Raw genomic sequence first — 27,507 nt, forward strand, 5'->3', positions numbered from 1 at the left:
GTGAGTGCCGCTCTCTTTTTTAGATTTATATATTAGCTTTTTATAGTCTTTATACTTTCTGTAAGTATTTAGACTATATTTTTACTATAATGTATCCCCAAGGAAGAGGGCATTTGAGATCCCTGAAATGTGTAATGTTTTTATGGACATTTGAACCGTAAAAAAAGGGTGCAATCCAAAACAACCAGTCTTCACACATTTCAATTTGATTCTCTCACACGTCAATGGTTTTTTAAGATGCCCAAGCAAGGGAGTTTTTTTGCTCACACTACACTATCTCCTTATACTCTTACTAGATCATACCAAACACTTATATTAAAACTGGAGAGAACGAAATCTGGTGTAGCTGTGCATAGAAACCAATCAATTTCAAGGTTTTACTGCCAAAGCTTAATTGAACAAACTGAACTTAGAAGCTGATTGGCTACCATATACAGCTGCACCCAATTCTGAGTGCACCAGTTTTAGTAAATCTCCCTCTCTGTGTGAGTGCCTTAAAGGATCTCTTACTCAAACTTGAAATGACAGTTTTGATTACACACTAGCAGGTTGAAAACAGACTAGACACTCATACCTCGTATAGGCTCTAGTACAGGAATATGCAATTAGCGGATCTCCAGTTGTTTCAAAACTACAAGTCTCATCATGCCTCTGCCTCTGGGTGTCATGCTTGTGGCTGTCAGTCTTGCAATGCCTCATGAGACTTGTAGTTCTGCAACAGCTGGAGGTCCACTAATTGCATAGCCCTGCTCTAGTATATCATTATTAACCCCCCTGGCGGTATTTTCGAGTCTGGCTCTGGGTGAAAATTTTGTACCATTAGCGGTAACCCCAAGCTAGACTCGGGACCGCATTGCTGGATCCAGGAAGAGGTTACTTACCTTGTCCCTTTGATCCAGCAATGTCCCCCCCGCTGTACGAGCGAGCCGTCCTCCGCTCGATCTATCACGGAGCCAAGCTCCGTCCCCTGCGAGCGTTGCGATGCACAGGGACGGAGAAGGGTGCCAAATTTAAAAAGTAAAACACACACATTACATACAGTATAATATAATCTTACAGATTACATTACTGTATGTAATTATTTCACATCCCCTTTGTCCCTAGTGGTCTGCCCAGTGCCATGAATGTAGTTTTATATTATAAAAACTTTTCTTTATGCCTGGAAACTGGAGGTTGTCCATAGCATCCAAAACTGTCCCTTTACATCAAAAATGGTTTTAGACCAGCTAGAAAACAGCGATAATAAATTCAAATCACTCTCAGAATTGAGTGATACGATTTGTGGGGAGATCCATCATCAAATACTGAAAAGTAATGACAGCGACAATTCTGCAACTGAGCAAATTTCTGTGTTTTTGATTTGATTACATTATTGAATATTTTTTATTATTAATATATTATTATTTGGTATAATTATTTCTAGTTATTTATTATATTATAATTTATGATTTCCTTTTTCAAACTTTATCATACCCAGAATGTCTGCTAGACTCTGGTTTGGACAGATTTAAGTGAGTTATTCCTAAGAATTACAGGACTACAATATAAAACGCAAAATTTTCATGCAAAATAATTGTACCGCTTTCAGCACCTACAATCTGAAATAATCATACCGCCAGGGAGGTTAAGGGGGTCTCCCTTTTTGTTATTAATGTTTATTCAGTGCAGATTGTTTGATAATTGGACCAGGTAACAGATCTAGGTACACCAAAGGGCCAATCTCACCACTGCACTTACCAAGAAATAGAACAAGCCAGTAAATTGCTTAGCCTTCCCGCATCTATGTTAAAACAAACTATCAATCTTGTATGGACTGGCCCTTTAACAAAAAAAATAGTCTCTATAAAACTGGCTTCGCAAGTAAGGCTATTGATCATCACTTTCCGAGATGTAACGAGTAAGTTGTTTAGACAAATCTACCATGTACCCTCATAGCCTTAAGGGCCGGTTCACACAGGGGGCGACACGAGGCGACACGACTTAGGAAGGCAAGTCGGATACGACTTGTATCCGACTTAACAGCGCGACTTGGGGCGACTTACAAGTCGCCTCCAGGACAGGGAACTGTACAAGTGAGCTTTCACCCCTTGTGACATCATTCCTGTTCCTGTCTTCTTCCTTGTTCCTGTTCTTGCCTGTTGTTCTGTGTCCAAAATGCTCTCTGTGCGTTACCTTATGTCAGCTGTCCTAACAGCTGGTTTGGCAGTACTGATGGAAGAGGAAGAAGAAGAAATGAAGCGGAGGAGGAGGATGGGAAGAAGACGTCGCTACTGGATCCATCCAGTCATTGCCAATCGACATAACAGAGGGCAGTTCTGGGCTATGTATGAGAAATTGCGTAGTTTTGATGACAAGTTTTTCAAGTATACACGGATGTCGATCACAAGGCAAGTACATATGCTGTATGTCATTGTCCACTTTCCACGTCACTTGCCACAAGTTGTGGATTGTCGACCTGCCACGTCCCTTGCCACATGTGCCATGTCACATGCCACGCGACGTGCCGCGCTTGGCACAAGACGTGCCACGAGACCTGCCACGGGACCTGCCACGGGTGCCACGGGACGTGCCACGGGGGCCACGGGACGTGCCACGGGGGCCACGGGACGTGCCATGGGTGCCACGTAACCTGCCACGGGTGCCACGTAACCTGCCACGGGTGCCACGGGACGTGCCACGGGTGCCACGTAACCTGCCAAGGGTGCCACGGGACCTGCCACGGGTGCCACGGGACGTGCCACGGGTGCCACGTAACCTGCCACGGGTGCCACGGGACCTGCCACGGGACCTGCCACGGGACCTGCCACGGGTGCCACGGGACCTGCCACGGGTGCCACGGGACGTGCCACGGGTGCCACGTAACCTGCCACGGGTGCCACGGGACCTACCACGGGACCTGCCACGGGACCTGCCACGGGTGCCACGGGACGTGCCACGGGTGCCACGTAACCTGCCACGGGACCTGCCACGGGTGCCACGTGACCTGCCACGGGACCTGCCATGGGTGCCACGGGACCTGCCACGGGACCTGCCACGGGTGCCACGGGTGCCACAGGTGCCACGGGACCTGCCACGGGTGCCACGGGACCTGCCATGGGACGTGCCACGGGACGTGCCATGGGTTCCACGTAACCTGCCACGGGTGCCACGTGACTTGGCACAGATGGCACATGACATACCAGAAGTAGTGTGTTTGCTAGCAGTAAGTGTTCCCAAATATGTGGCCTTAAAGTCATGTTGCAAAAGCATTTTTCAGGAGTAAAATAGAGTAGTTTTCCCCTTCGACATTACCTGTCACAGGTGTCACACATTTCACACTTTGTGTATTGTCTACTTAACACATGACTTGCTACGTCACCTCACCCTAGCTAAATCCCTTCAATCGGATGATTTATATTTGGCATATTGTTGATGCGATAATGTGTGTGTGTAGATACCAGTGGTTTATATTTCTTATTTTCAACATAGATGATTAAAAAAAAAAATTTTGTTGCAGTTTTGACGAATTGCTTGATCTGGTTGACATCCATCTTGAGCGACAGAACACAACATACAGGAAGAGTATCTCATCCATTGAAAGACTAATTATTACATTAAGGTAAACTGTCTTTCTGGTGCGCAATACACTTTGCATCCTCACAGCTCAGCGCTACAATTAGCGTGGAGGAGCAGAGCAGGATAGCTGCTGAGTGTCAGCAGCTCTCACATCTTGGAGGGGATAGAAGAGACCCATTGATGATGTTTGATTATTATTTTTTGTGTGAAGAAGCAGCAGATGAAGCTTTGCTCCAATGCTGCAGCCACCTAGGTAATTATTTTTGACATAAAAAAAATATCATGTAATTAAATGTAATAAAGTCAAACATACCACACATTAGCAAAACATAAACTTTTTTTAATATTAAATTTTTTTTTCCAAATAGCAGCAAAAAACAGTAAAAAAAATTTTAACAAATAACATCAGCAAAATTTTTTTTAAAAATAAAGAAAATAATGATACAAATTATAAATTGTGATAAGTTGCAAAAAAATTATCACCTTCAGTCGAAGGAATGGGGGAAGGTGTGGGTGGGACGTTATCACGGGTGGCCATTGCAGGGGTTGGCAATGGATAGGGCATGGGGGCATTTGTATTTTGGGCGGTGTTGCCATATTCGTCCGAATATGGCCTGTAACGAGGGGAATAGTAGGGGTGGGTTCTGGGTGGCGGGGGATTCTAATAATTTGGGAAGGGTACTGATGGGGGTGGTGGTGGGGAAAACATTGGAGAGGGGGCAGTGGCGGCTGGCTGGTAGGCTATATTAGCCTCAAGGAGATCAATTATGTTTTTTTTTACAAAACCCTGGCGCTCCTGCGGGACTTTTTTAAGCATTGCTGCCACCATAATCCCGAAGCCACTTTCGGCACTCTCCATGTCTGACAATTTATTGTTCATTCGCTCCATGAGTGTCGCAAAACGGTCCAAGTTGGTCTGGTGGCGAATCGGTCTGCCCGATCTTCCAGGTAGAGCGGGACGCTCTGGTTCCTGTGGACATTCCTGCTCCTCGACCTCAGCCATACTGCTATTGGCCGGCTGGGAATCATCATTGAAGTTTGTCTCCATCGAGTTAAGAACAGTACTCGGTAGCAAAGACGGAGAAGGTGCCCCTTCCTCTCCGCCGGGAGCATTGCCCGCTGCAGCACATTGGGCAGATGCACCTGCCTGGTCCGGGTGCGGCATACTGGATTGTGTTCTGCATGAAAGATAGAATACAATTATTATAACCTTATACAACTGTATAGTATCACTGTCCTAATATGAAAAATATTATCTTATGCTCTAAGATCCATGAACGGCCTCAGGAACTCCATCTCTTCCGCATGGATGTAGGGTGCTACCCTTTTCCCCCCGGAACCACTTCTTTGGTTCGCCACTTTTTTGAGGTATCGGTTATAACAATCCCTAAGCCCCTTCCACCTCGTTTGTAAGATGGTCACTGCAAAACATAAACAGGAACATAATTCTTTTGTTTTTCAGATACCTTGCAACAGGTCATTCAATTGTAAGTCTACATTATGAGTTCATGGCTGGCAAGTCGACTATCAGCTATATCATCCGAGACACCTGCAAAGTTTTATGGGACGTGCTTAACACCATGGTGATGAAGAGGCCGACACCTGAAACATGGCGTGATATAGCAAATCAATTTTGGAGTAGGTGCAATTTTCCCAATTGCATTGGAGCTATCGATGGGAAGCATGTACGTGTACAAAAGCCTGTGGGTAGCGGAAGTATGTACTTTAACTACAAAAAATATTGCTCCTTTGTACTGCTCGCCGTTACAGATTCCAACTACTGTTTCACATATGTAGACATTGGATCCTATGGAGGTAGCTGTGATGCAAGGATTTTTGGAAATTCATCCTTTGGTGAAAGACTACGGGAGAATCTACTTGATATTCCTGAAAATTGCCCCCTTCCTGGCACAGCTGAACCTGCGCTACCCTATGTGTTTGTTGCGGATGAGGCCTTTGCATTGGGTGAACACATGATGAGGCCTTACTCTAGTAGGCACCTATCCACTCCTAAAAGGATTTTCAACTACCGGTTAACAAGGGCAAGAAGGGTGGTTGAGTGTAGTTTTGGAATTCTAGCCAATAAATCGCGCTTTCTACATACTACAATAAGCTTAAACATTGAAAATGCTATAACTGCTGTAAAAGCAGCATGCGTGCTGCACAATTTTGTCAGAGTCAGGGACGGATATTGTTTTGAGGATTCTCTAATACACGAAATGGAAAGTGCACACATCAGTGCTACAAGGGGATCCACTGATGGTGCCACAGTGCGCGATCAATTTAGATCCTATTTCAATTCACCGGCTGGTGCAGTACCGTGGCAGATGGACGCCATTTCCTAATCAACTTCATAAATATTTTTACACAACTGTTTTGATTTCATATCAAGTATCTTTTTTTGAATTTTTGAGTACGGTTGTTAACGTGCTGATATGGATTATTGTTTTTTAATTAAAGTTGTCTGCTATGTTTTTTGTTATTTGTTATTATATGTTCAATAAATTTAATATGTTAAAATTATGTTGAACTTACTTTTGCTGTGGTTATATTGTTCAATCATTATTGGAATAAAATTATCATAGTGCTACACATCAGTGACAGACTTCACAAGGTTGCGCCGTAATCTTGCCCTAGAGTTAATAGGCACCATTAGGAACCCCAAGTGCCAGGTGACCTGTAATGAGTGCCATGTAAAATGTCACATGTGGCAGGTCCCGTGGCACTTCCCGTGGCACCCGTGGCAGGTCCCGTGGCACCCGTGGCAGGTCCCGTGGCACCCGTGGCAGGTCCCGTGGCACTTCCCGTGGCACCCATGGCACCCGTGGCACTTCCCGTGGCACCCGTGGCAGGTCCCGTGGCACCCGTGGCAGGTCCCGTGGCAGGTCCCGTGGCACCCGTGGCAGGTCCCGTGGCACCCGTGGCAGGTCCCGTGGCACCCGTGGCAGGTCCCGTGGCACTTCCCATGGCAGGTCCCGTGGCACCCGTGGCAGGTCCCGTGGCACCCGTGGCAGGTCCCGTGGCACCTGTGGCAGGTCCCGTGGCACCCATGGCAGGTCCCGTGGCACCCTTGGCAGGTCCTGTGGCACCCGTGGCAGGTCCCGTGGCAGGTCCCGTGGCACTTCCCGTGGCACCCGTGGCAGGTCCCGTGGCACCCGTGGCAGGTCCCGTGGCACCCGTGGCAGGTCCCGTGGCACCCGTGGCAGGTCCCGTGGCACTTCCCGTGGCACCTGTGGCAGGTCCCGTGGCACCCGTGGCAGGTCCCGTGGCACCCGTGGCACGTCCCGTGGCACCCGTGGCAGGTCCCGTGGCACCCGTGGCAGGTCCCGTGGCACCCGTGGCAGGTCCCGTGGCACCCGTGGCACGTCCCGTGGCACTTCCCGTGGCACCCGTGGCAGGTCACGTGGCACCCGTGGCAGGTTAAGTGGCACCCGTGGCAGGTCCCGTGGCAGGTCCCGTGGCAGGTCCCGTGGCAGGTTACGTGGCACCCGTGGCATGTCCCGTGGCAGCCGTGGCAGGTCACGTGGCACATCAAGTTGGTATTGAAACAATGCTTTTTTGAAGCAAAAACGTGGGGAATACAGTTCAGACACCATTAGAACAGTCAGTTCATCTAATGTTCATGTAATTGGAGCTTTTGTTGCTCGGGTGTTATATTTTTGATGACAGGGGGATCTAGGGGGAGGAACCAAGGACTGTTGTGAAAGGGGGCATTTATGCACCGATTCTCTGTGCAAAAGAAGACCTACAAGACCTATATTGAACTACAACAATCATGCATAGTGAAGGAGAAAAGACATATAAACTTACTTTTTGCAGAGCGGTCGGCCTGCGACAAGACATCCCAGTCTTCAAAAGAGAGTCTGCAGATCTCCAGCCAGGCACTCTCTCTTTTTTGGATCAACTGGTATGATTTGTTGGTCTTGGCATAGAGGCACCTTCTCTCCCTAACAAATCGTATCAGGGACTCATTGTCTACAGGTTCTCTTCTGTTCACAGCAGACATTTTTGAGGAGAGAGCTCTTGTTCTGTGTGTTCAAGATAAGGAGGAAAACAAAACTAAAATGTGTATGGGAAGGAGGGGCTGCCTGCAGCGGGGGCTGGGTGACTTCCTGTCAAGTAGCCTGCAAGTAGCCTGCAGATGAACAGGGGAGGCGACTTACATTGAAATGAATGGGTACAAGTCGCCTAGAAGTCGTTTCAAAGTAGTACAGGAACCTTTTTTAAAAGTCGGAGCTACTGCAGTAGCGTCTATTAAGACAGCTCCATTGACTCTCATTGTTATTTCTGCAGCGCGACCTGGAGGCGACTTGAGGCGACCTAGACCGACCTGAAGTCGGATCGCAGTCACCCGCAGTGTGAACCGGCCCTAAATATAATGCTGTTAAAGTTTACAAACCTCTGCGTGGCAGAAAAGGGAGAGCCAGTCAGTGAGAGGATGATAACGTAGCAAGAGCGGAGACGCTTGTGACAGAGCCCTATTGTCAAGGCTACCCAAGGCTGGATGAGACCTGCCATACCTTATTGGCATGACGGCTGCCCGGGAAGGGGGTTTTATAAGCTGAAGTCACTTAGAATAAGCCATGTCCTCTTTTGGCAGGTGACAAAGATCACTTTAGTCCCTGCTGCCAAGAGTATCTGTCATAACGGATCTCTTTCTAATAAAAGAAGAAAAGACGAAAAACAAAGCAGAAAAGAAAATGATATTTTGTTATTTGTCACTGACACGAAAAGGGGGAGAGGAGGACGCGTTGTCAGAGCGGCGCTTCTGTTGAAATGAACATCAGTGAAGCCTTTGCTGCTTCTGTGGACTCGACACAGAAGTTGCTTTGCAAGCAAATCTGAAAGGTTTCAAATGTTGGAGCTGTAATAAGTTTTGCTGGGAAGTTACTGCGCAATGGGGTTGATTTACTAAAGCTGGAGAGTGCTAAATCTAGTGCAGCTCTGCATAGGAACCAATCAACTTCCAGGTTTTTTTGTCAAAGCCTAAGTAAGAAGCTGATCAGTGGCGACTGGTGTTTTTTTTTGGGGGGGGGGCAAGCAACCATCCACCTCAAATGGCAAACACCCCCCACTGGTACGGCACTTACCCCATCATGGCGTGTGGCAGGCAGCGTGGTGCAGCATCTCTGCTCCGAGTCCTCTCCTCCATGGCTGAGGGGAGGAGCTTAAAGCTCCTCCCCTCCTCCTCCTAGGCATCCAATAGGATCTCCTGTCCTTTTAGCCAAGCGGGTGAACGGTGTCAAAACCTGCTTCCCAATTGGCCGGGAGGAAGATCAGTGTTACAACAGCGAATATTCATTTGCTAGTGTAACACACGTGAGTGGGCTGACAGCTCACTGTCTGCTACCTGAGTCCACCCTATATTGAAGCCTATTAGAGCCTCTGGCTCTAATCCGTGCTTCAAAATATCAGCCCCCCCCATTGGAATATATGCGCTGGTGCCCTGAAAGGGGATGGATGCATGGATAGAGGAGGCGGCAATAGACAGGGAGGCGGCGACCCTGTACCCTTAATAACCAGGCCGCCCCTGAAGCTGATTGGCTACCATGCACAGCTGCACCAGATTTTGCACTCTCCAGTTTCAGTAAATCAACCCATTGCATCTTACTAGAGGGGGACATATGGGAAGGGTCAACAATGCCTGCCAATTCACACCTTTTTCTTTAGTGTGGTTGCCAGTGAAGCTTGATATTACAGTTCAACCATTATGAAGAAAGTACAATATATTTTTAATAAGTACAGACAACTGTGACAGTTGAGGGATAATCAATAGGAAGATAATACCATACCATATACAACAGAAAAGATGTTTCTACCAGAGCCTTACTATAAAGGCTAAAGGCTATGCAATGCTGCATGACTACCCAAGGCTTCATGACTACCCAAGGCTGGGTGGGACCCACCATACTTTAAATTGGTCCTAGCATCAAATATATTTTTTCAAAGCCCATCTTCAGGAAAAAAAGTAATAGAATTTGTAAGTAAATGGTATTAAACCCAACCTGTAAAATATTGTAGCTTACCCATCCTTATATATGGTGGCTCCGTTAGAGTCTATTTTAGGCTTTGTTTCCTTTATATTCAACAGATGATCCAGCCAGTAACACACTTCCTGTGTAAGCCCTTGTACACACGGACGGAGATTCCGACGGAATGTGTCCTATCGGACCATTTTGTTGGATAATCCAACTGTGTGTGGTCTCCATCGGGCTGTTTCCGTCGGAGTATCCGACGGAACAAGTTTTCCAACTTGTCCGTAAAATTTTCCGACAAAATGCTCCGATCGGACATACTCCCATCATGTGTAGCCTACTCTGACGGACAAAGTGCCATGCATGCTCAGATCAAATTCCTAGACCAAAGCTATTGGCTACTAGCCTGAACGTAGTCCCGACGTAACTAAATAACATCATCACGTTATGTACAATCGGATTTTCCGACAACTTTGTCCGACCATGTATATGCAACAGTTTTGGATAAAATCCAACGGATTTGGTTGTCAGAATGTCCGACCGTGTGTACAAGGGCTTTGAGTGTCTCCACTCAGGAAGGAGGGGCAATGGAGACACCTTTGATCAGTAGCCTTGTCAATCCGGGGAGAGGGTAGTATTAGATTTACTAGTAGATTTGGGTGGACTTCACTAACAAATAAAGCTGACCTCCAGCTAACACTTTTAAAGGACCCAGTATATCTGATCTCTCACAGTACACAGAACATGGAAATGCAATCATTTTGGTAAATATAAACTGCTAAATGCCTTTTCTCATCAGCAGTAAATAGCAGTCTTGTGACTTCCATCAGTCTCTGGTTGTAGGAGGAGTTTTCATTTTCCTCGGACTGTCCTATGAGGTTGCAGGACCCCTGACCCTCTGTCTGGACAGTGCTGATTGGCCCTGTTCTGACAACACGCACTCTCCTAAGAAAAATTAAATGTTCTAGCAATACACACCAAACTGAGCATGTGCAGAGTGCCCCGAGGCTCTGTACTGTCAAGAGATAGATTGGGGACTGTGGAAGAAGGGGGGGATCAGAGAAGACAGTATCAAACATCCTTTTTACACAATCTAGAGGATAAACTCCTTAGGTTCCACAGTGAGTATGAAAAGACGTTGTGGGTGGTCCCAGGCAGATGACTAGATTTTAATGGTAAATAGTAAATGGAGCTGCTGCCCCTAATAATACAACCACCTAAATGGAGCATGAGGTATGTAACAGATTGAAGAAGTAGGTGTGGCGCTATTCTTAACCGCTTGCCGACTGCCTCACGCCAATATACATTGGCAGAAGGGCTCATACAGACAAACTAACGTACCTGTACATTGCCCTTTAAGAGGTGGCCAGTGGGCGGTTCTTGTGCCCACGGCAAGCTCCGTGAGTTGGGTCGCGGGTCCCACAGACTTGATCGCCGCGGGGATACCTGCGATCACCTCACAGTTAGAAACACTCCCCAGGACACACTTAACCCCTACACTGACCGCTAGTGGTTAACTCCTTCACTGCCAGTGTCATTTACACAGGAATCAGTGCATTTGTATAGCACTGATTGCTGTATAAATAACAATGGTCCCAAAAATGTATCAAAAATGTCTGATGTGTCCACCATAATGTCGCAGTCACGATAAAATCGCCGCCATTACTAGTAAAAAAATAAAATAAAATAAAAATGCCATAAAACAATCCCCTATTTTGTAAACGCAATAACTTTTGCGCAAACCAATCAATAATCGCTTATTGCATTTTTTTAACCCAAAACATGTAGAAGAATACGTATCGGCCTAAACTGAGGAAAAAAATGTTTTTTAGATATTTTTGGAGGATATTTATTATAGCAAAAAGTAAAAAATAATGTGTTTTTTTCAAAATTGTCCCTCTTTTCTTGTTTATAGCCCAAAAAATAAAAACTGCAGGGGTAATCAAATACCACCAAAAGAAATCTCTATTTGTGGGGGGGAAAAAACTATTTTGTTGGGGAGCCACGATGCACGACCGCGCAATTGTCAGTTAAAGCGACGCAGTGCCGAATCGCAAAAAGTGCTCTGGTCAGGAAGGGGGTAAATTCTTCCGGGGCTTAGGTGGTTAAAAAACAATCCAGTGCCAGGAGTCTGAGTGCTCCGCTAACGCACTCCAGCCAGTGACTTAGATGTGACAAAATAAATAAATTAACAGTCCTTAGTGCAAATGAATTATAAAATATAAGGTGACCGGTGCTTTAAATATAGCCAGTGTTCTAGAAAATTGATTAATATAAATAATACATATAGATATTGTGACATAAGTGCAATCATAATAAAGTGACTGGTGCTTTAGTGAACAAATTGATATCACAGTCCTTTTATGTAAACACAAAGTCTTTTTTGTAAAAAGTGACAGGTGCTCTTCAATCATGTATACCTTTGTGCTGGTGCTTTTTACATGTACGTGCTTGTGCCTGTCGGTGCCATTGCACCGACGTACATTGCCATGCGGCGGTCCTTAAGTGGTTAATAATGGAAAAAAGTTAGATGTCCTGATTAAAAACTAAAAATAGGATTGCTGCTTGGTAACATTTAATTATAGCTGAACTCAAGGCACTGAACTGAATTCACAAACGTAAAGGACGTGTCTTATGATGTATTATATGAGACGTTTGGGCACTAGACTGCTTAGTAAATCCACTAAACTTGTCTAGCACTAACCTACAATTAGCTCAAATCCCGCCAACTAAGACAGTCCATACACTCATCTTTTTTTTAACCTTCCACCAGGGGTGGAAGGAAAGAAAATCATTTGGTTCCCCATCAATACAGTCAGTGCTGATAGGGGAATCCTTCCTCCGGAGCCTTGGTGTTCTCTCGACATGGGGGATGGGAGGAGCCCTCCCTGCCAGGAGAACACAGTGCTAGTAGCTATACCCTCTGGCAATAATCGCATCCTAAATATCCAACATGCTGGTTGTACCCAAGTCAATCGATGGATCTATGTGGATACGATCAGCCTGTTCATACATGGTTTGAATCTCGGCTGGTACCTGCTGAACTCGACCATGATTCAAATTATCTATTGTCAGCTTAATTAACTCTTCTCACAGTACAATCATTTGCACAGATACGCTGGTCACTGTCCCACACCCATCCAATAACAGGGGGAGATGGGTGTGCCTCAAAGTACGTGATGTAACTTATGTACCCATCCAATAATACCCTATACCAGCCTTTCTCAACCATCTTACCCAAGAGGAACCCTTGAAAAATTATTGGGTTTCAGGAAACCCTTTCTAAAACCAATTCATTAAGTGTTAGAGAGGGTCAGTGGAGTTCAGTAGAAGAATGCTTCACTTACAGCTGCAGTCAAAATGACATCCTTACTAAAAAGATCCTTGGTGTCATGCTGTTGACTCTGCCAAGTGGCATTGACCTTGGAACCATGAAGCACTATGGGAAGTCAAACAGCCATTGCTCCTGGAACCCCTAACAATCTCTGGAAGTACCCTGGTTAAGAATGGTTGCCCTATATCAGTGATGGCGAACCTTGGCACCCCAGATGCTTTGGAACTACATTTCTCATGATGCTCATGCACTCTGCAGTGTAGTTGAACATCATGGGAAATGTAGTTCCAAAACATCTGGGGTGCCAAGGTTTGCCATCACTGCCCTATATGCTTGATGGCTTCTCTGCCATCGCTTTCCCTACTCATCCCCATTCTCCAAATATTATGGCAGTGCTAAAAATACTAGCATCTGTAGTTCAAAGATTGCTGTTTACATTATAATAACCTCTGATGATGTACTATACCTATCATCTCGCCCTTCCAGAACAACGTCTTTTTAACCACATAGCAGGCATAAAGCATGACAGGATTCAATCTCTGAGTCCTAATAAATTTTAGGCATTCAGATTAAGCCCTTGGTGCCGATGTAACACAAATATGCAGACCCACTGGACTGGGCTTTTTTCAGAGGGGCTGCATATTTGCGTATCTCCCTTTGTGCTGGGAGCGGGCCGCACAGTGGACTCCCAGCACAGAGACTGGGGTCTCACTGAGAGCTCTGGACCCCATTCTAATGATGGAGACCTGAAACGCCCGATTCCGGGTCAACTGATCATTGTGATAGCCTCTGATTGGCTATGACAGTGATCAGTCACTGTGAAACCCGCCCCGTGTTTTCTGTGTTTTCTGTCTCTGATACATTGTATCTTACTTGCAGAGAGAGAAAAAAGTGTGTGTAGAAAAATAATAATAATAATAATAATGATATTTAAAAAAAAAAAAAAAGGCCTAGATCAAGGTTTGATCTAGGTCAGTGCCAAGGCTAGTGTTTAGGCCAAGGTCAGGGTCAAAGACCAAGGTCAGGGTCAGGGTCAAAAGTCAGGGTCAGTATTTTTTTGGACAGAATTTTTAATTAGTATCAGTGTTTAGATAGGATAAAAAAAAAAGCAAAATGTGCACTATTGTTTCTGGACTGTACTACGGGTGCAAATAAAAACTAACACACACATATGTGGTATCTCTGCGATCGTCAGGAGCAGAAAAAATTATTTTGGGTTGTTCTTTGGTGGTAGGTTATGGTAGTAGCAAGAAATATATGGTTACATTTAAAAAAAAAATATTGTATTTACTAGTTTGGACCAGTTTCCTTTGATAATAATACAAAAAAAAGACATGAGATATCCATTATCTCTTACCAACAAATGAAAGCCCAATTTGTCCTGACAAAAACAAGGTATAATTCACCTGGATGCACACAGTATTGATGATATGTACTGTTTTATTAACACATGGCGAGTTGCAAAATGGGGCTTAGACATTTAGATTTTTTTACCCTGAGGTGTGAAGGGGTTAATAGAAATAAGCAAAGCATAAGCTTCCAATTGAAGAAATCTGATTGGGTCAAAAGTTCAGCATTATCTCAAGTTTATTGTACAACAGTTAGGCCCAACTGTGTATTTTTTTAACCAAATTAGAACCTAAAATAATGAAATACATGAAATGTGAGGGGTTAAATAGCCAGGGACTTGATGTACTATTATAGACATTTCTGGTTAAAAGTATGGGAGGTGGGACTTTAATGAGGCCATGACTTGGTATCGTCATCTACCTCCATCCCTATAAATTGTTTGAAAGAGAAGGATTGGGACTTTAAAGAGGAAGTAAACCCTGATGAGTTTACTTCCTCTTTCATTCCCTGTAAAGGCAAAGCATAATGGACTACTATGCATCGCATAGTAGTCCATTATGTGTCACTTACCTGACACAGGAGCCAGCGAAGTCACCGTTGTCCCCTGTAGTCCGGCGCATCCATCTTCTTGGTGGGGTCTAGCAGCTCCGCCGCTGTCATTCGGCAAAACATGCGCACGGGAGCTGACACACGCGGCAGCTCCGCTCAGCGCGCCTGCGGTGCCTGTCTTCGGGCAAGTATTTCCTAAACCGTATAGGTTTAGGAGATATTTCTTGGACCTACAGGTAAGCCTTAATCTAGGCTTACCTGTAGGTCAAAGTGTGTTGTAAGGGTTTACAACCACTTTAAATGAGGCATTGGCTACAACCAAATGAAATAAATGATATAATATTTATTGACATGCACATATAAATTCATAATGAAAAATACGGAATGTGTAACAGACCATAAGTATGCATAACTGTACAAATATTTCAACATGATGGTTCCAATTGAAACAATCTATCCTCCCTGATTCCACATGGACAATATATAAAATTGTATAAAATCAATCATATTTCTGAAAAACCCCAGTGGGTGTCCAGATAATAATGAGTAGTGGTGACGTCACATCTAGGAAATCTCTACGGGTTTCATGGAAACCTCCACTCGTCAGGAGCAATGCGGGGTACATCTAAATGTATCTGAAAAATACATAACCAGAAGGCTAATGACATGCCATATGCGGAAGGAAGAAATAGAGTAAAAATAAAATAAAATAAAAAATTGCATAAATGAAAAGGCGACAGAGCAATGGATACATCCCCAATGTACCTTGCAGATAACCCTAAAACACAATGCCATGGGCATGTTGGAAACGTCTGGCACGGAAGCTGAGGTAACGGTCCGGCAGCAAGCAGATCGGCACACACAACAGTGGGCAAGCATGTGTGAAATAAACCTTGTGATGCCAAATCTCTAAAATTAGGAAAAAGGTGAGATATTAGACCAAGGAATTCAAAATAGTGAGGAAAATCATGTGGATTAAGGTGAAAGTGGGGAGTGGTGGGTTTTTTATAAATATGATTGATTTTATACAATTTTATATATTGTCCATGGGGAATCAGGGAGGATAGATTGTTTCAATTGGAACCATCATGTTGAAATATATGTACAGTCATGTGTACTTATGGTCTGTTACACATTCAGAATTTTTTCCTTACGAATTTATATGTACATGTCAATAAATATTATATAATTTATTTCATTTAGTTGTAGCCAATGCCTCATTTAAAGTCCCGACCCTTCTCTTTCAAATTTATTACAGAAATTTCCATATAGTCAATAAGTTGAATTAATCAAATTTAAAATTTTTCTTCTGTAAACTTTATCAGCACTAACACAACTGTAGACAGAGCTTGTTAGGAAATCGGGGCACATCTGCACAATGCGTGATAAACTAATGAAGATGTTGTTGTTTTTTTAAACTTGATCATTGTCATTTCTCCTGATAAACATTTATTTAAGTAGTGCTGTCTCATCAAATGTCTCTTGGCCCATGCTACTGTGTGTAGCAGCAACTGAACAATGATAATTTAAAAATGGAAACAAAAAGGAAAGCTTCATTAAAGATGTGTATGAGATATTTAGGGACAAACATTATTGTTCCTTCCCCAATATAGATATGTAGTAAAATAAGAACATATATATATGTTTTATTTCAAATTATATTTGGAGAGTGATTTTCTTGTTAAATACTTCCACATTCTGCTTCCTTTGGATGAAGGTTTTTTTTTGTTTGTTTTTATGTGTTTTTATTTTGAAGTGACTTTTTTTGCTGATTTTTTTAGGATTTATAAGAAATGGGGAAAAGACAAAAAGATTAATGCCATTGGGCACTGGTTAAAGCAGGACTGTATTAAAAACATTGTTTAGTTCAGTTCTGTATTTGATTAAAAAAAAATGTTTAAGTGGACCTTTACTATTGTAATGCCCCGTACACACGAGAGGGATTAAGTCTGACAGACTTCCGACGGAGTTCTAGCGGAGTTCCGCCGGAGTTCTGGCGGACTTTTCGACCGAACGGACTTGACCACACACCATCACACCAAACTCCGACGGAGTCGAACGTGATGACGTACGACTGGATTCGACGTAGGAAGTTCATAGACAGTAGCCAATAGCTGCCCTAGCGTCGGTTTTAGTCCGTCGGAGTAGCACACACACGAGCGAATTTTTCGAAGGGGACCGGGTCCGGCGGAGTTCCGTCGGGAAAATTTGAAGCATGCTTCATTTCTAAAGTCCGTCAGACTTTTGCGAAGCTAAAGTCCGTTGCAGCCCACACACGAGCGGATAGTCCGCCGGACTCAGTCCGTCGGAGTTTGGATGTCGAAAAGTCCGCTCGTGTGTACGGGGCATTAGAGAAGTAGGACCAAAGCTCTTCTGGTCATAGTTTTCCTGTGAATTACAGGCGGGCACTTCCTGTGACCCATATTTAGCCAACAGCAGGGTCAGCTGACATCACTCTGGAGAGATACCGACATTAATGTTGGGATCCACCCAGATGCCTGAGCCTCAGCCTCTCTAGATTTTCGTATGAACGTTCGTACGAACAATCATATGAAAATTTTCAGTGCATTTGATGACTTGACAAATGTTGTTTGAAAGTATTTCAAAATTTAATTTGCTTTTAACATTAAATTTTAGAAAAGAATGGACTTTCCCCAACAAATAAATGTATATAATGTTGTTTTTTTATAATTGTTTTTAAACCGGAAAAAGGCAGTTCCATGTCTCATTTAATGTTAAACAGTGCTGCGCAAAATGTTAAATGTCCATAATCAATGGGAGACAGCCCGAAAAGGTGCAAGTGGATAGATATATACACAAATTGATAGATCTGATATTCAGTGATCCCTTCACCACATAAATGGATGGCCTCTCACCTCCAACCTTCGACCTAATACAGGTCACAATTCAACCCAATGTTCTGGTAAATGATACTACCTCGTTATTGCCACTCCTCTCACTGTATACCATTTCCTACCTATCTCTAGCTTTCCTCTTTTTTCTCCCACTCTGGGATCTTCCACAATTTCTACAGGGATTATACAAGGGCTATCCCCTAGCATACAATCACATTTTTTGAGAGGGCCCTGCCTGGGGGGCGTGGAGGGGGGGTGTCCCACCTTCCGACACAGTAAGTTCCCAATAGGGGTGCTGGAGGGGGGACCCCTCTAATCCTTTCGTCCTCCCCGAGGCGAGGCAAGCTTCCAGAATTACAGACCTCTAACCCCCGGCGGCTACCTCAGCCTGGAGTGGTATACGTACAAGTCTGTTTTAGTACTTCTGAGATTGGTTATTAATATTGTTGAGTTTTTGATTTATTTGTCAAGTCCCATCTCTCTTATGTTCATCTGTATTTCATGACTTGTATCCCACACATCCTTACAATGTTTTTCTCTTCGATGTAAAAGAGTTTCTTTTATACACTTTTTGTGAAAAATAAAAAAACATTTTAAAAGATAAGAAAGGTAAGGAGTTGTATAGTATGTATACTAATGTAGAAAAGCGTTATTGAAAAACACAGAATTGGCAAAATGTAAGGCCAGGGTGGCCATTACCCTCCAAACACTCAAAATGATAAAAACAATGATGACAACGTTGTCATAAAAAGAGCAACAGAAAAGGGCCCCACACTCATACTCAAGCAACACACAGACCATAAACACCAGCCAAATCCTGTTAATGACTAGCTGGGCTATAAAATAGAGACTTAGGTTCCAGGGAAATACATGCCCACAGAACTATCTGTTCTGTTGCGCTTTTCGTGACAACATTGTCATCATTATTTTTAATATTTTGATTGTTTGGAGGGTAATGGCCACCCTGGCCATACATTTAGCCAATTCTGGCGTTGTCTTTCAATAAAGTTTTTCTACATTATATTAGTATACCGTGATTGGTCCTCCTTAGACCTCTTTCACACTGGGGCTGTCCAATGGTAAAGCGCCTCTTGTGTTAGCAGTGCTTGCTTTACCGCTGTTTAAGTTGCGCTTTTGCGGGGAGCTTTCAACCACAAAAAAGGGGTTAAAAACTCCCACGTTGTGGCGCTTACAAAGTGCTTTCAATGCAATGGGCAGGGGCGTTTTGGGAGTGCTGTATACACCGCTCCCAACCTGCCCCAAAGTTGCTGCTTGCAGGACTTTTTCTAACGTCCCCCAAGCGCACTGCCTGCAGTTTCCAGGTGCTTTACAGGTGCTATTTCCAGCGCTAAAATGCCTGAATACTGCCTCAGTGTGAAAGGGATCTTATACAACTCCTTACAAGGGTGATCCAGTTGGTTCCCCTTCTTATTTCTTTTTTGGTGTTAACAACAAGCTGTGGAGGTACCCCGTCCGACGGATGAATCAGTAACTATATTGTTAATTCAGAATATCCCCAGATATGGGTCGAGGCCCCTTGTCACTTTTATAAGTATTACTTTTACAATAATCCTTCCTCTAACAGAACACTCTCACACTAACCTTCCTGATAGCGCCAGCGACTAGGCATCATAAAATTGATTCCCTGTGACAGTACAGAGTGCATATTCAAAAATGTTATATGTTTTTGTTTAGTGTTTTTATTTATTTTTATTGTACCTATATTATGTGTAAAGTCAACACGTTACGTAAAGAAACGTATGCTTTTTTGTTTTTTAGAAATCAGGAAATTCGGAGTGTATAGACCTTTGGGGAGAAATTATTGAGTGGACGAGTGAGAAATCCAGCCGTAAGAATGTGTTTCAGGTAAGGGAAGACATTTTTTCATCATCTGGTTTTAGTTTGTGCAAAAGTGTTGGAGAAACCAGGTCGGAAAGTTGGTTGTGTGTTTACCTCTGTGATGGTTTATATGATGTTTCTGTGTTGGAAGTGTTTTTGATGAAGGTCTCTAGGGAAGGAGAGCCTTGACTGATGGGGGCATGGCCAGGAGCTGGGAGTATATGGTAGAGGATTGGTGGAAGTGTAGGGTGATGGGGTTGGGCCTGACCTCAACAAAAGGACAGGGAATTTTGGGCCTTTTTTGAAGAGCACATGGCTAGAAGAGCTGCCCACCCTCCCGCCGCCTTTTTTGGATGGACTGTCACAGCTTTAACAGCATTTTTTTGACCTTGCCAGCAGTAAAAGTTGCTGTAATGGGCGATGCCCTTAATAGAAGTTTGGAATTAGGCTGTTTGTCCAGCATTTATGGTAAGGACAGGCCCCCTCTGGTTAATGTTAAAGCGCGCTCACGCTACAACTGTGACTGGCACTGGTTTAAAGTGGTTACATGTCCCTCTGGTTAATGTTAAAGCGCGCTCACGCTACAACTGTGACTGGCACTGGTTTAAAGTGGTTACATGTTCTGTGTTGGAAAATTAAATAAAGCTGTGGCCTTGCCCCTTTTACAACTTAACAGTTGTAAGTGTGGTTTCTTATATGGGGGGAGGGCAAGGGGTTGTGCTGATGTTAATGGTTGGCTTTATGCCTAGGCCTATGCGCCTCAGCAGTCATGTAGTATTGCAGGTCTCACTATCTGAATTTAAGTTCTTTAGTAAATGCTTTAGTAAATGCTCCTGAACTCCTGCCTTTGATTAGAAACATCACTTTAGAGTTATACACTTGTATCACTTTTTAGTACATTATTCTTCCATGCTTTGAGACTAAACATAGTAATATCTCGAAAATCTGATATTATTTTGGTACCCAAACCTCTTGAAATGTTAAAATGAACATATATTGGTGCTTTTATCTTCTTCTTTTTAATTGTATTATATTTTATTCTATCCTCTGTTTGCTTACATTACTTTGTAATTTCTTGGAAAAATAACAAACATTATAATATAATTATTATTTTTTAAACATTATGGGGAAAAAAAACACCTTTTAGTCAGTAAAAACAATTTTTTTTTTTAAATTTGGAAAAAGGCTACTTCTCTAAAGTACCTCCTAAGTTTATTGGTGTTATCTAGTAATAAATGCACAATATAAAACCTATCATCACTTGGCCTTGCTAGCCATAAAAAGGGCAGTTATTGGAAGTGGGTCAAGTTTTCTTTTGTTTCTTAAAATATACTGTAAGTATTCTCTTAAAGCACTTACCTAGGTGAATGTAGCATCAGTCAGATGCTGCATCTGTCCCCCGCCAACTCTAATATTGAGATCCGAGCAATCAAACAGCAGCTCTCTGCTCTACCCCACTGGAGTGCTGGGCAGTGGAGGGGTCGGGGGAAGTAGCGGGCCCAGGCTTTCAGCGCCTTGCTGAGAGGCTAAGCTGGGTGCCAGTCCAGTCATGTGGGCAGATCCCGACCACATGGTCATGATCTTGCTTGAGGGACTGGCTCTGTGACGTCAGCCGACAACAGGCTTTGGCCCGCTGTGTGCTGAAAATGGGTAGCAGGAGTGCAGAACCTCTGATGTGTTTTGTCATTACAACTTCGTCTGAGGGTTCTTATGTATGTATTTATTCTGTTCATTTAGAAAATTGCCTGGAATTCAGATTTAAAGTGGAAGAAAAGCCCAACCATAACTATATTTAAAATATTCTCTGCCCCTCCTCCAACCTATCCCAGCTAACCTGTATAAAAATGATCTGGGTACTTACCTATTTTTAATCTGCTCCAGTCTAGGCATGTGATCCTGCAGCTCTGTGTGAGGGAGCACTCAACAATGGTTATGAATTCCGGGAGCCATGATATCACTTATGTTTCAATAATTTTTATTAAAGGTTTTCAGTACAATACAAGCAATAGTCTCATTAATGCGGCAACTTATTACATTAAGCACAATGTAAAATGGACTAACACACCAGTCCGCTCCGTAAACATGTTGGCGGCTTCGAAATAGGTGTCATATCCAGTAACCCTGGATCACATAGGATCCCAGCTGCCGGAGCTGTTGCCTCTTGAGTGATGGAGATACCCAATTATTTTGCTAGCATCGCTGAATGAGAGATATAAAGAATTCAGCAGAGAACAGTAAAGAAAAGAAGAAGGACCCTATAGCAGGGAAAGAGAAAAGAGTAGCGAATAGAAAAAGATAGAAAAAAGAAGGAAAGGGGGAGAACTGAGTGGGAGGGGGGGGGGGGGGGGAGCCGTAGTCCTGGATCCACAAACTCATGCTACCGTGACAACGTTAAACAGCATGTGTCCCGGAACCATTAGTTAGATAGATAATCCATGGGTCCCAAATTTTATGAAACATTTTCATCCTGTCTTGTGACAATGCGGATAACCGTTCATTTAGCATTAGCCATGACATTTTATGTTTAAGCTGGGCTATCGGTAGTGCGGCTGATCTCCAGTTACGAGCTATAGTGAGCTTCGGTGAAATAAATATAAAGGTAAGGAGCCGCTGCTGAGGCCTGGAAGCCTCTGTCGCCTTGCCCCCCAGGAGGGCCAGCTTAGGTGATTTCCTCAGGTTCAATCCTGTGATAGTATAGACAAAATTAAACACTCTAATCCAAAACCTCCTGACCTTTGGGCATGACCACCAGATATGGTAGGTGGTCCCCGCCTGGCCGCATCCCCTAAAACAATGGGACGGTGCTCCCGGAACAAAAGCGGCCAACCTGGCTGGGACCATGTACCACCGCAACAATACCTTGTAATTGGCCTCTATCACCGATGTGTTGGCGAGAGAGCGATATGCCGTCTCGGAGAGTGTACACCAGTCATCTAAATCAAAGGATTCCTGAATGTCCCGCTCCCACTGAAGCATATAACTCAACTTCTTCCTTGGCCCCCTAAGTAATGCATAGATGGCAGATAAATGGCCTCTTATTTTGTCATATTGCATACTCAACTGTTCCATGGGAGTTAGGGAACCCAGGTCTCCCCTACGGACCATACTCTGCACAAAATGCCTTAATTGGGCACATCGAAACCTCTCCGAATACGGCATATCAAATTTTTCAGTTAGAGCTTGTTCAGAAAGTATACCCCTACGGTCACATAGGTCTGCAATGCGCAATAGCCCTTTATTTGTCCACCAACTGAACAGTTGAGGAGAGAGGCCCGGGGTGAACTCATTGTTGTTAAGTAATGGCGCCAGCGGGTTGTGGGGCGATCTGAATTTGTATAATTTGGACAGCCTGTCCCATATAGCCAGAGCCAGTGACAGGGTAGGACACAATATCAGCGGTCTATCCTTCATTGGAAGCCATAGTAACTGTGAAACCTGTGAGGGACGACAGGAATAAGATTCCATGTCCATCCAGATAGCATGTGCGTGGCTAGAGTGTTATCTAGTAAGATGGGCCAGCTGAGCCGCATGATAGTATTTCTGCAAGTCCGGCAGGCCCAGACCCCCCTGCTTCCTTAGGGTGTACATTGTACTCCTGTTCACCCTGGGCCTCTTGTGTCCCCAAATAAACCTAAGAATATCATTTTGCAACAATTGTAGATCCCTACGCAGAATAGCCACTGGTAGGGTACGGAACAGATACAGTATTCTAGGTAACACATTCATTTTAATAGAGTGTAATCTGCCGAACCACGATGGAGGGTGTAGCTGCCATTTAGCTAGGTCCATTGCCACATGATATCACTTATAGGCGCCATTGTGGTGTTCCCTCATGTCCTCTACTGCTCCTGCTTACTGACACAGGGGAGCAGAACCTGCGGGATCGCGTGACCAGATCAGAGAAAATTAAAAATAGGTAAGTATACAAATCTCTTTTATACAGGTTATGCTGGATAGGTAGGAGGAGGGGGTAGGAAACATTTTTAAGAACTGACATTTTATAGGCTGTTCTTCTTTAAGTCCATTGCACCAGTAAAACCCACCTTCATTTCGCCTTCCCCATTGACTTCAATGTTTTGGATTTGAAAACTCCCAATTTCCCTCATCCCTCGGAAATTGTGTACAAGATGAATTTCCCCAGTACAGGACTTGTGCACTTGTCTTTAATGGTCCTTCCCACGTGCTTAGTTGCTTACTATATTCTATTCTTTTTATTTTCATAATGTCATAATAGTGCTCACCGTTACCAATCACCTCCTCTGTTAAGGTCAGATAGAGCAATGAATTCCACATTGGTTTACTTGGGTTATTGCACCCACGCCTTTCTTGTAGTACACATAGGGCCTAAATCTTCCTGAGGCCGGGTTCATATATGAGCAGCCACAGTTTGCAGCCTGGGGTCCAGGACATTTCTGCTCACTGGTTCAGGTGTGATTCAGCTCAAAATATTTGGCTGAATTCACACCTGAGCCAGATTTAAAAAATGCACAGGACCCTTTTGGAAACCGCATCACGGCTGCCTCGGACATGTGTAAACCGCTCCATTGAGAGCCGGTCACACTCGCATGTCATTCAAATTGAATGCATCCAATACGCTCATATGTGAACCCGGCCCTAAACGATTAATATTGTAACCTGTTTTCAATGAGCCAACGTTTAATAACTTTTAAGCAAGGAGCTAATTGGTGCCCATTTACAGTAATTAAATAATACATGGCTTTGTTTTGGCACTCTCTGCATTATTTGCTATTATATCATTATAGTATTTTTTAATTCATAAAGTAATAAAAAAAAAAACTATTATGGTTACCTAGCTCAATGAGATCAATGTTTTAGAACATGGTGTCCTTTTGCTTGAGATTGGTCAAGACTTTTCCGCCTGCAGCCTAATACAGCAATAAAGCATTGTGTTATTTTTTTTATTTTATTTATTTTTTATTTATTTTGTTTCATTGCCTACAAAGTAATAAAAGGCCACACAGTGAAATGAGCTAATAATTAGCCTCGCTGATGTGTTCTCTTATAAATGTCAGTAAAGATTCCATTGTTGAAATTAGCCCTGAGTTTTCAATTTAAGACTATGAATAATTGATTATATATGGAAAATGACCACTGAATGATTTGGATAAGGAGGGAATCGGTGAAACGAAATTATACCTGTTAGCGATGTTTACATTTAAAATCCATTATATCGCCGAGGAGATATTAATTATGGGGGCATAATGAGACAGAGTGCAGGTGCATTTGCATCCAAATGTATTACGTTGTTGCGGCGTCGGCTTAATAATATAGAGGATCCCTTGCTTATTATTTTCTGTTAAATTAGCACTGGCGCACAAATGCTAAGGTGAAGCAGGGAATGTTGGGTACAACAAATTGAGAAATAGACAAAGGGAACAATTACTTTCCCTTTAAAGGCAATTACGAGTCTGTTTTCTCCTGTCAAGTAAGGTTAGGAGCTTCCATCACGTCCTTGGCGAACAGGCGGCGATTTATGGAACGGTCGTGGGCTTGAAGCTTTTTTTTTTTTTTTTTTTGCTAAGTGCACTTTGGTGTTTAGACTGAAAATTTAGGGGGTGAGGATTAAAAGGATTACAGTATAATCTTAAATAATCCCAACTGTCATTTACACGAAAATGGTGGTAATAACGACATAAATTATCATGTCACTCAGCAGATTAGATTGTTGTTATCTTGGGATTACCTCTCTGGAGGAGGATTTAAAAGGGAGATCCTCTTGATTTTTTTACGTTTGTATATTTATAGCTGTGAAGTGGTAATTAGTTAATTTGATGATTCCTATTGCTGTTATGATGTATTCTCCTTAACCATTTTGAGTTATTGTTATAAAATTTATATGTAATAAAACAAAATCTACACCCAGCCGCTAGAGCTGCACGATTCTGTCTAAAATGAGAATCACGATTTTTATGCTTGGAATAAAAAGATCACGATTCTCTCACGATTCTCGCGGCAATATAATCTTTCACATTATACAAAAACATTTAAAAAAAAATTGGGCTATCTTTACTGCTTAGTTTTTCTTTTTTTAATTCATTAAAAAGTGTAATTTTTTCCCCAAAAATTGCATTTGAACAACTGCTGGGCAAATGCAATGGGGTTGATTTACTAAAGGCAAATAGACTATGCACTCTACAAGAGCAATTGCTCCAGAGCTTAGTGAATGAGCAGAAGCTCTGCTGACTTTCCATTATCCAATCACGTGCAAGCAAACATGCTGCTTTTTTTATTTTCCTTGCATTTTCCTTGTGCTTGTGTATTCTTTGCAAAGTTAACCTTCATATCATTTACTAAGCTCTAGAGCAATTGCACTTGCAGAGTTCAACTGCACTTTGCAAGGTGCACAGTCTATTTGCCTTTAGCAAATCAACCCCTGTGTAACAAAATAAAATATTAAAAAAACAACCACCGTTTTATTCTCGAGGGTCTCGGAAAAAAAAAAAAAAAAAAAAAATATATATATATATATATATAAATAAATGTTTGGGGGTTCTAAGTAGCTTTCTAGCAAAAAAAAAAAATATTTTAACTCGAACTCAGAAAAAGGTTTAGTGCTTTAGTGTTTACATGGTTAAACTTACCTCATTTTCAAACCAAAGTGTATTCCTTTGATCTAAAAGACAAATTGTTACATTGGGGGTTATTTACGAAAGGTAAATCCACTTTGCACTGCAAGTGCACTTGGAAGTAAAGTCGCTCTAAATCTAAGGAGTAGATCTGAAATGAGGGGAAGCTCTGCTGATTTTATCATCCAATCATGTGCAAGCTAAAATGCTGTTTTTTATTTTCCTTGCATGTCCCCCTTGGATCTACAGCGACTTTACTTCCAAGTGCATTTGCCTTTAGTAAATAGCCCCCAATGTTTCTACTTAAGTTTCACTGCTAAAGAATGTTATGATTCTTGTCAGACTGCCTTTTTTTTTCCCCTTTCCTTTGATGGCTGTCAGCTTTAGCAGAGCAGAGAGAATTCTCTGCATAAAAAAAAAAGAAAAATACTTTTTTCAAGATCGCAACAGGGAAAAAAATCGCAATAACGATTCTTACCAGCCACTAAAATCCTATACAAGCTTCCACATGGTTATGTCATTTCATAAGTTGCATTCAGTCTTTTTAAATCTGCAATTTTCATACCAGGAGATCCCACCATGAAGGTCGTTGAGCTTTAAGACCTGGGCTATTTCACATATGTAAAAAACAATGATCAATAATTCCCTACGAGAGCCGTCTTAACTGGTCCGACTTGTGTTGTTCTGACTTTGAAAATGGTTCCTGCACGTCTTTGGTCAGACTTCTGTCCGATTTCAGTCCATTCACATTGCGAGCATGTGGCCTGATATAGTTAGGGGGGGTGGTTCACTTATCCCCCCCCCCCCTTTCTTGACCTGCCAGTCTGCATGCTCAGATAATGGTCTGGTATGGTTCGGAAGGGGACCCCCCCGCGCTGTTAAAAAAATTATATACATTTTCTCAAAGTCAGATCAAAATCTGATCCCGATCCCGATTTTTAGTGGGACTGCAACATTGTGGCAGATTAATCTGATCCCAAGTGACACTTTTTTGGGGACCAGTGACATTATTACATTGATCAGTGCTATAAAAATGAACTGGAAGAGATGGGGTTAACACTAGGGGCTATCAAGGGATTAACTGTGTGGCCTGGGTGTGTTGTAACTGTATGGGGGATGGGCTTACTGGAGCACCACAGAGATCGCAGTTCCCGATCACTGAGAACAGCAGATCTCCATGATGTCCCTTGACAGAACGGGGACCCACCTTATTTACATAGGCAGATATCCGTTCTGTCTCTGTATACGGCAATAGTGGGTCACCAGCGGACATTGAGTCCATATCCCGCAGTTTAACATGCACGGACCGACGTATGGGTACATCAGTTTTGTGGCTGGTCAGCAAGTGGTTAAAGTCACATGAAAGTCGGATCGATGTCAGATAGAAATTGTAGGCAAAGACACTACAAACAAATGGCAACCACCCCAACCTATAATTGGCCGTTGCAGCAAGGAGCACATGA

At 43.1% G+C, this 27,507-nt stretch overlaps 1 protein-coding gene across 1 annotated transcript in view; it reads left to right on the forward strand.

Annotated features, from left to right (window-relative positions):
* LOC143925692 (uncharacterized) overlaps positions 1-19,646 on the forward strand; it is a 110,143-nt gene extending 90,497 nt beyond the window's left edge. The window contains exon 3 of the mRNA XM_077450154.1: positions 19,398-19,646. Within this exon, the coding sequence (XP_077306280.1) occupies positions 19,398-19,646 (249 nt within the window). The remainder of the gene's footprint in view (positions 1-19,397) is intronic.
* The last annotated feature ends 7,861 nt before the right edge of the window (positions 19,647-27,507 follow it).

The sequence above is a fragment of the Lithobates pipiens genome, unplaced genomic scaffold (assembly GCF_037356315.1).
Source record: "Lithobates pipiens isolate NorthernLeopardFrog02 unplaced genomic scaffold, aLitPip1_a1.2 Scaffold_22, whole genome shotgun sequence".
Taxonomy (NCBI): Eukaryota; Metazoa; Chordata; class Amphibia; order Anura; family Ranidae; genus Lithobates; species Lithobates pipiens.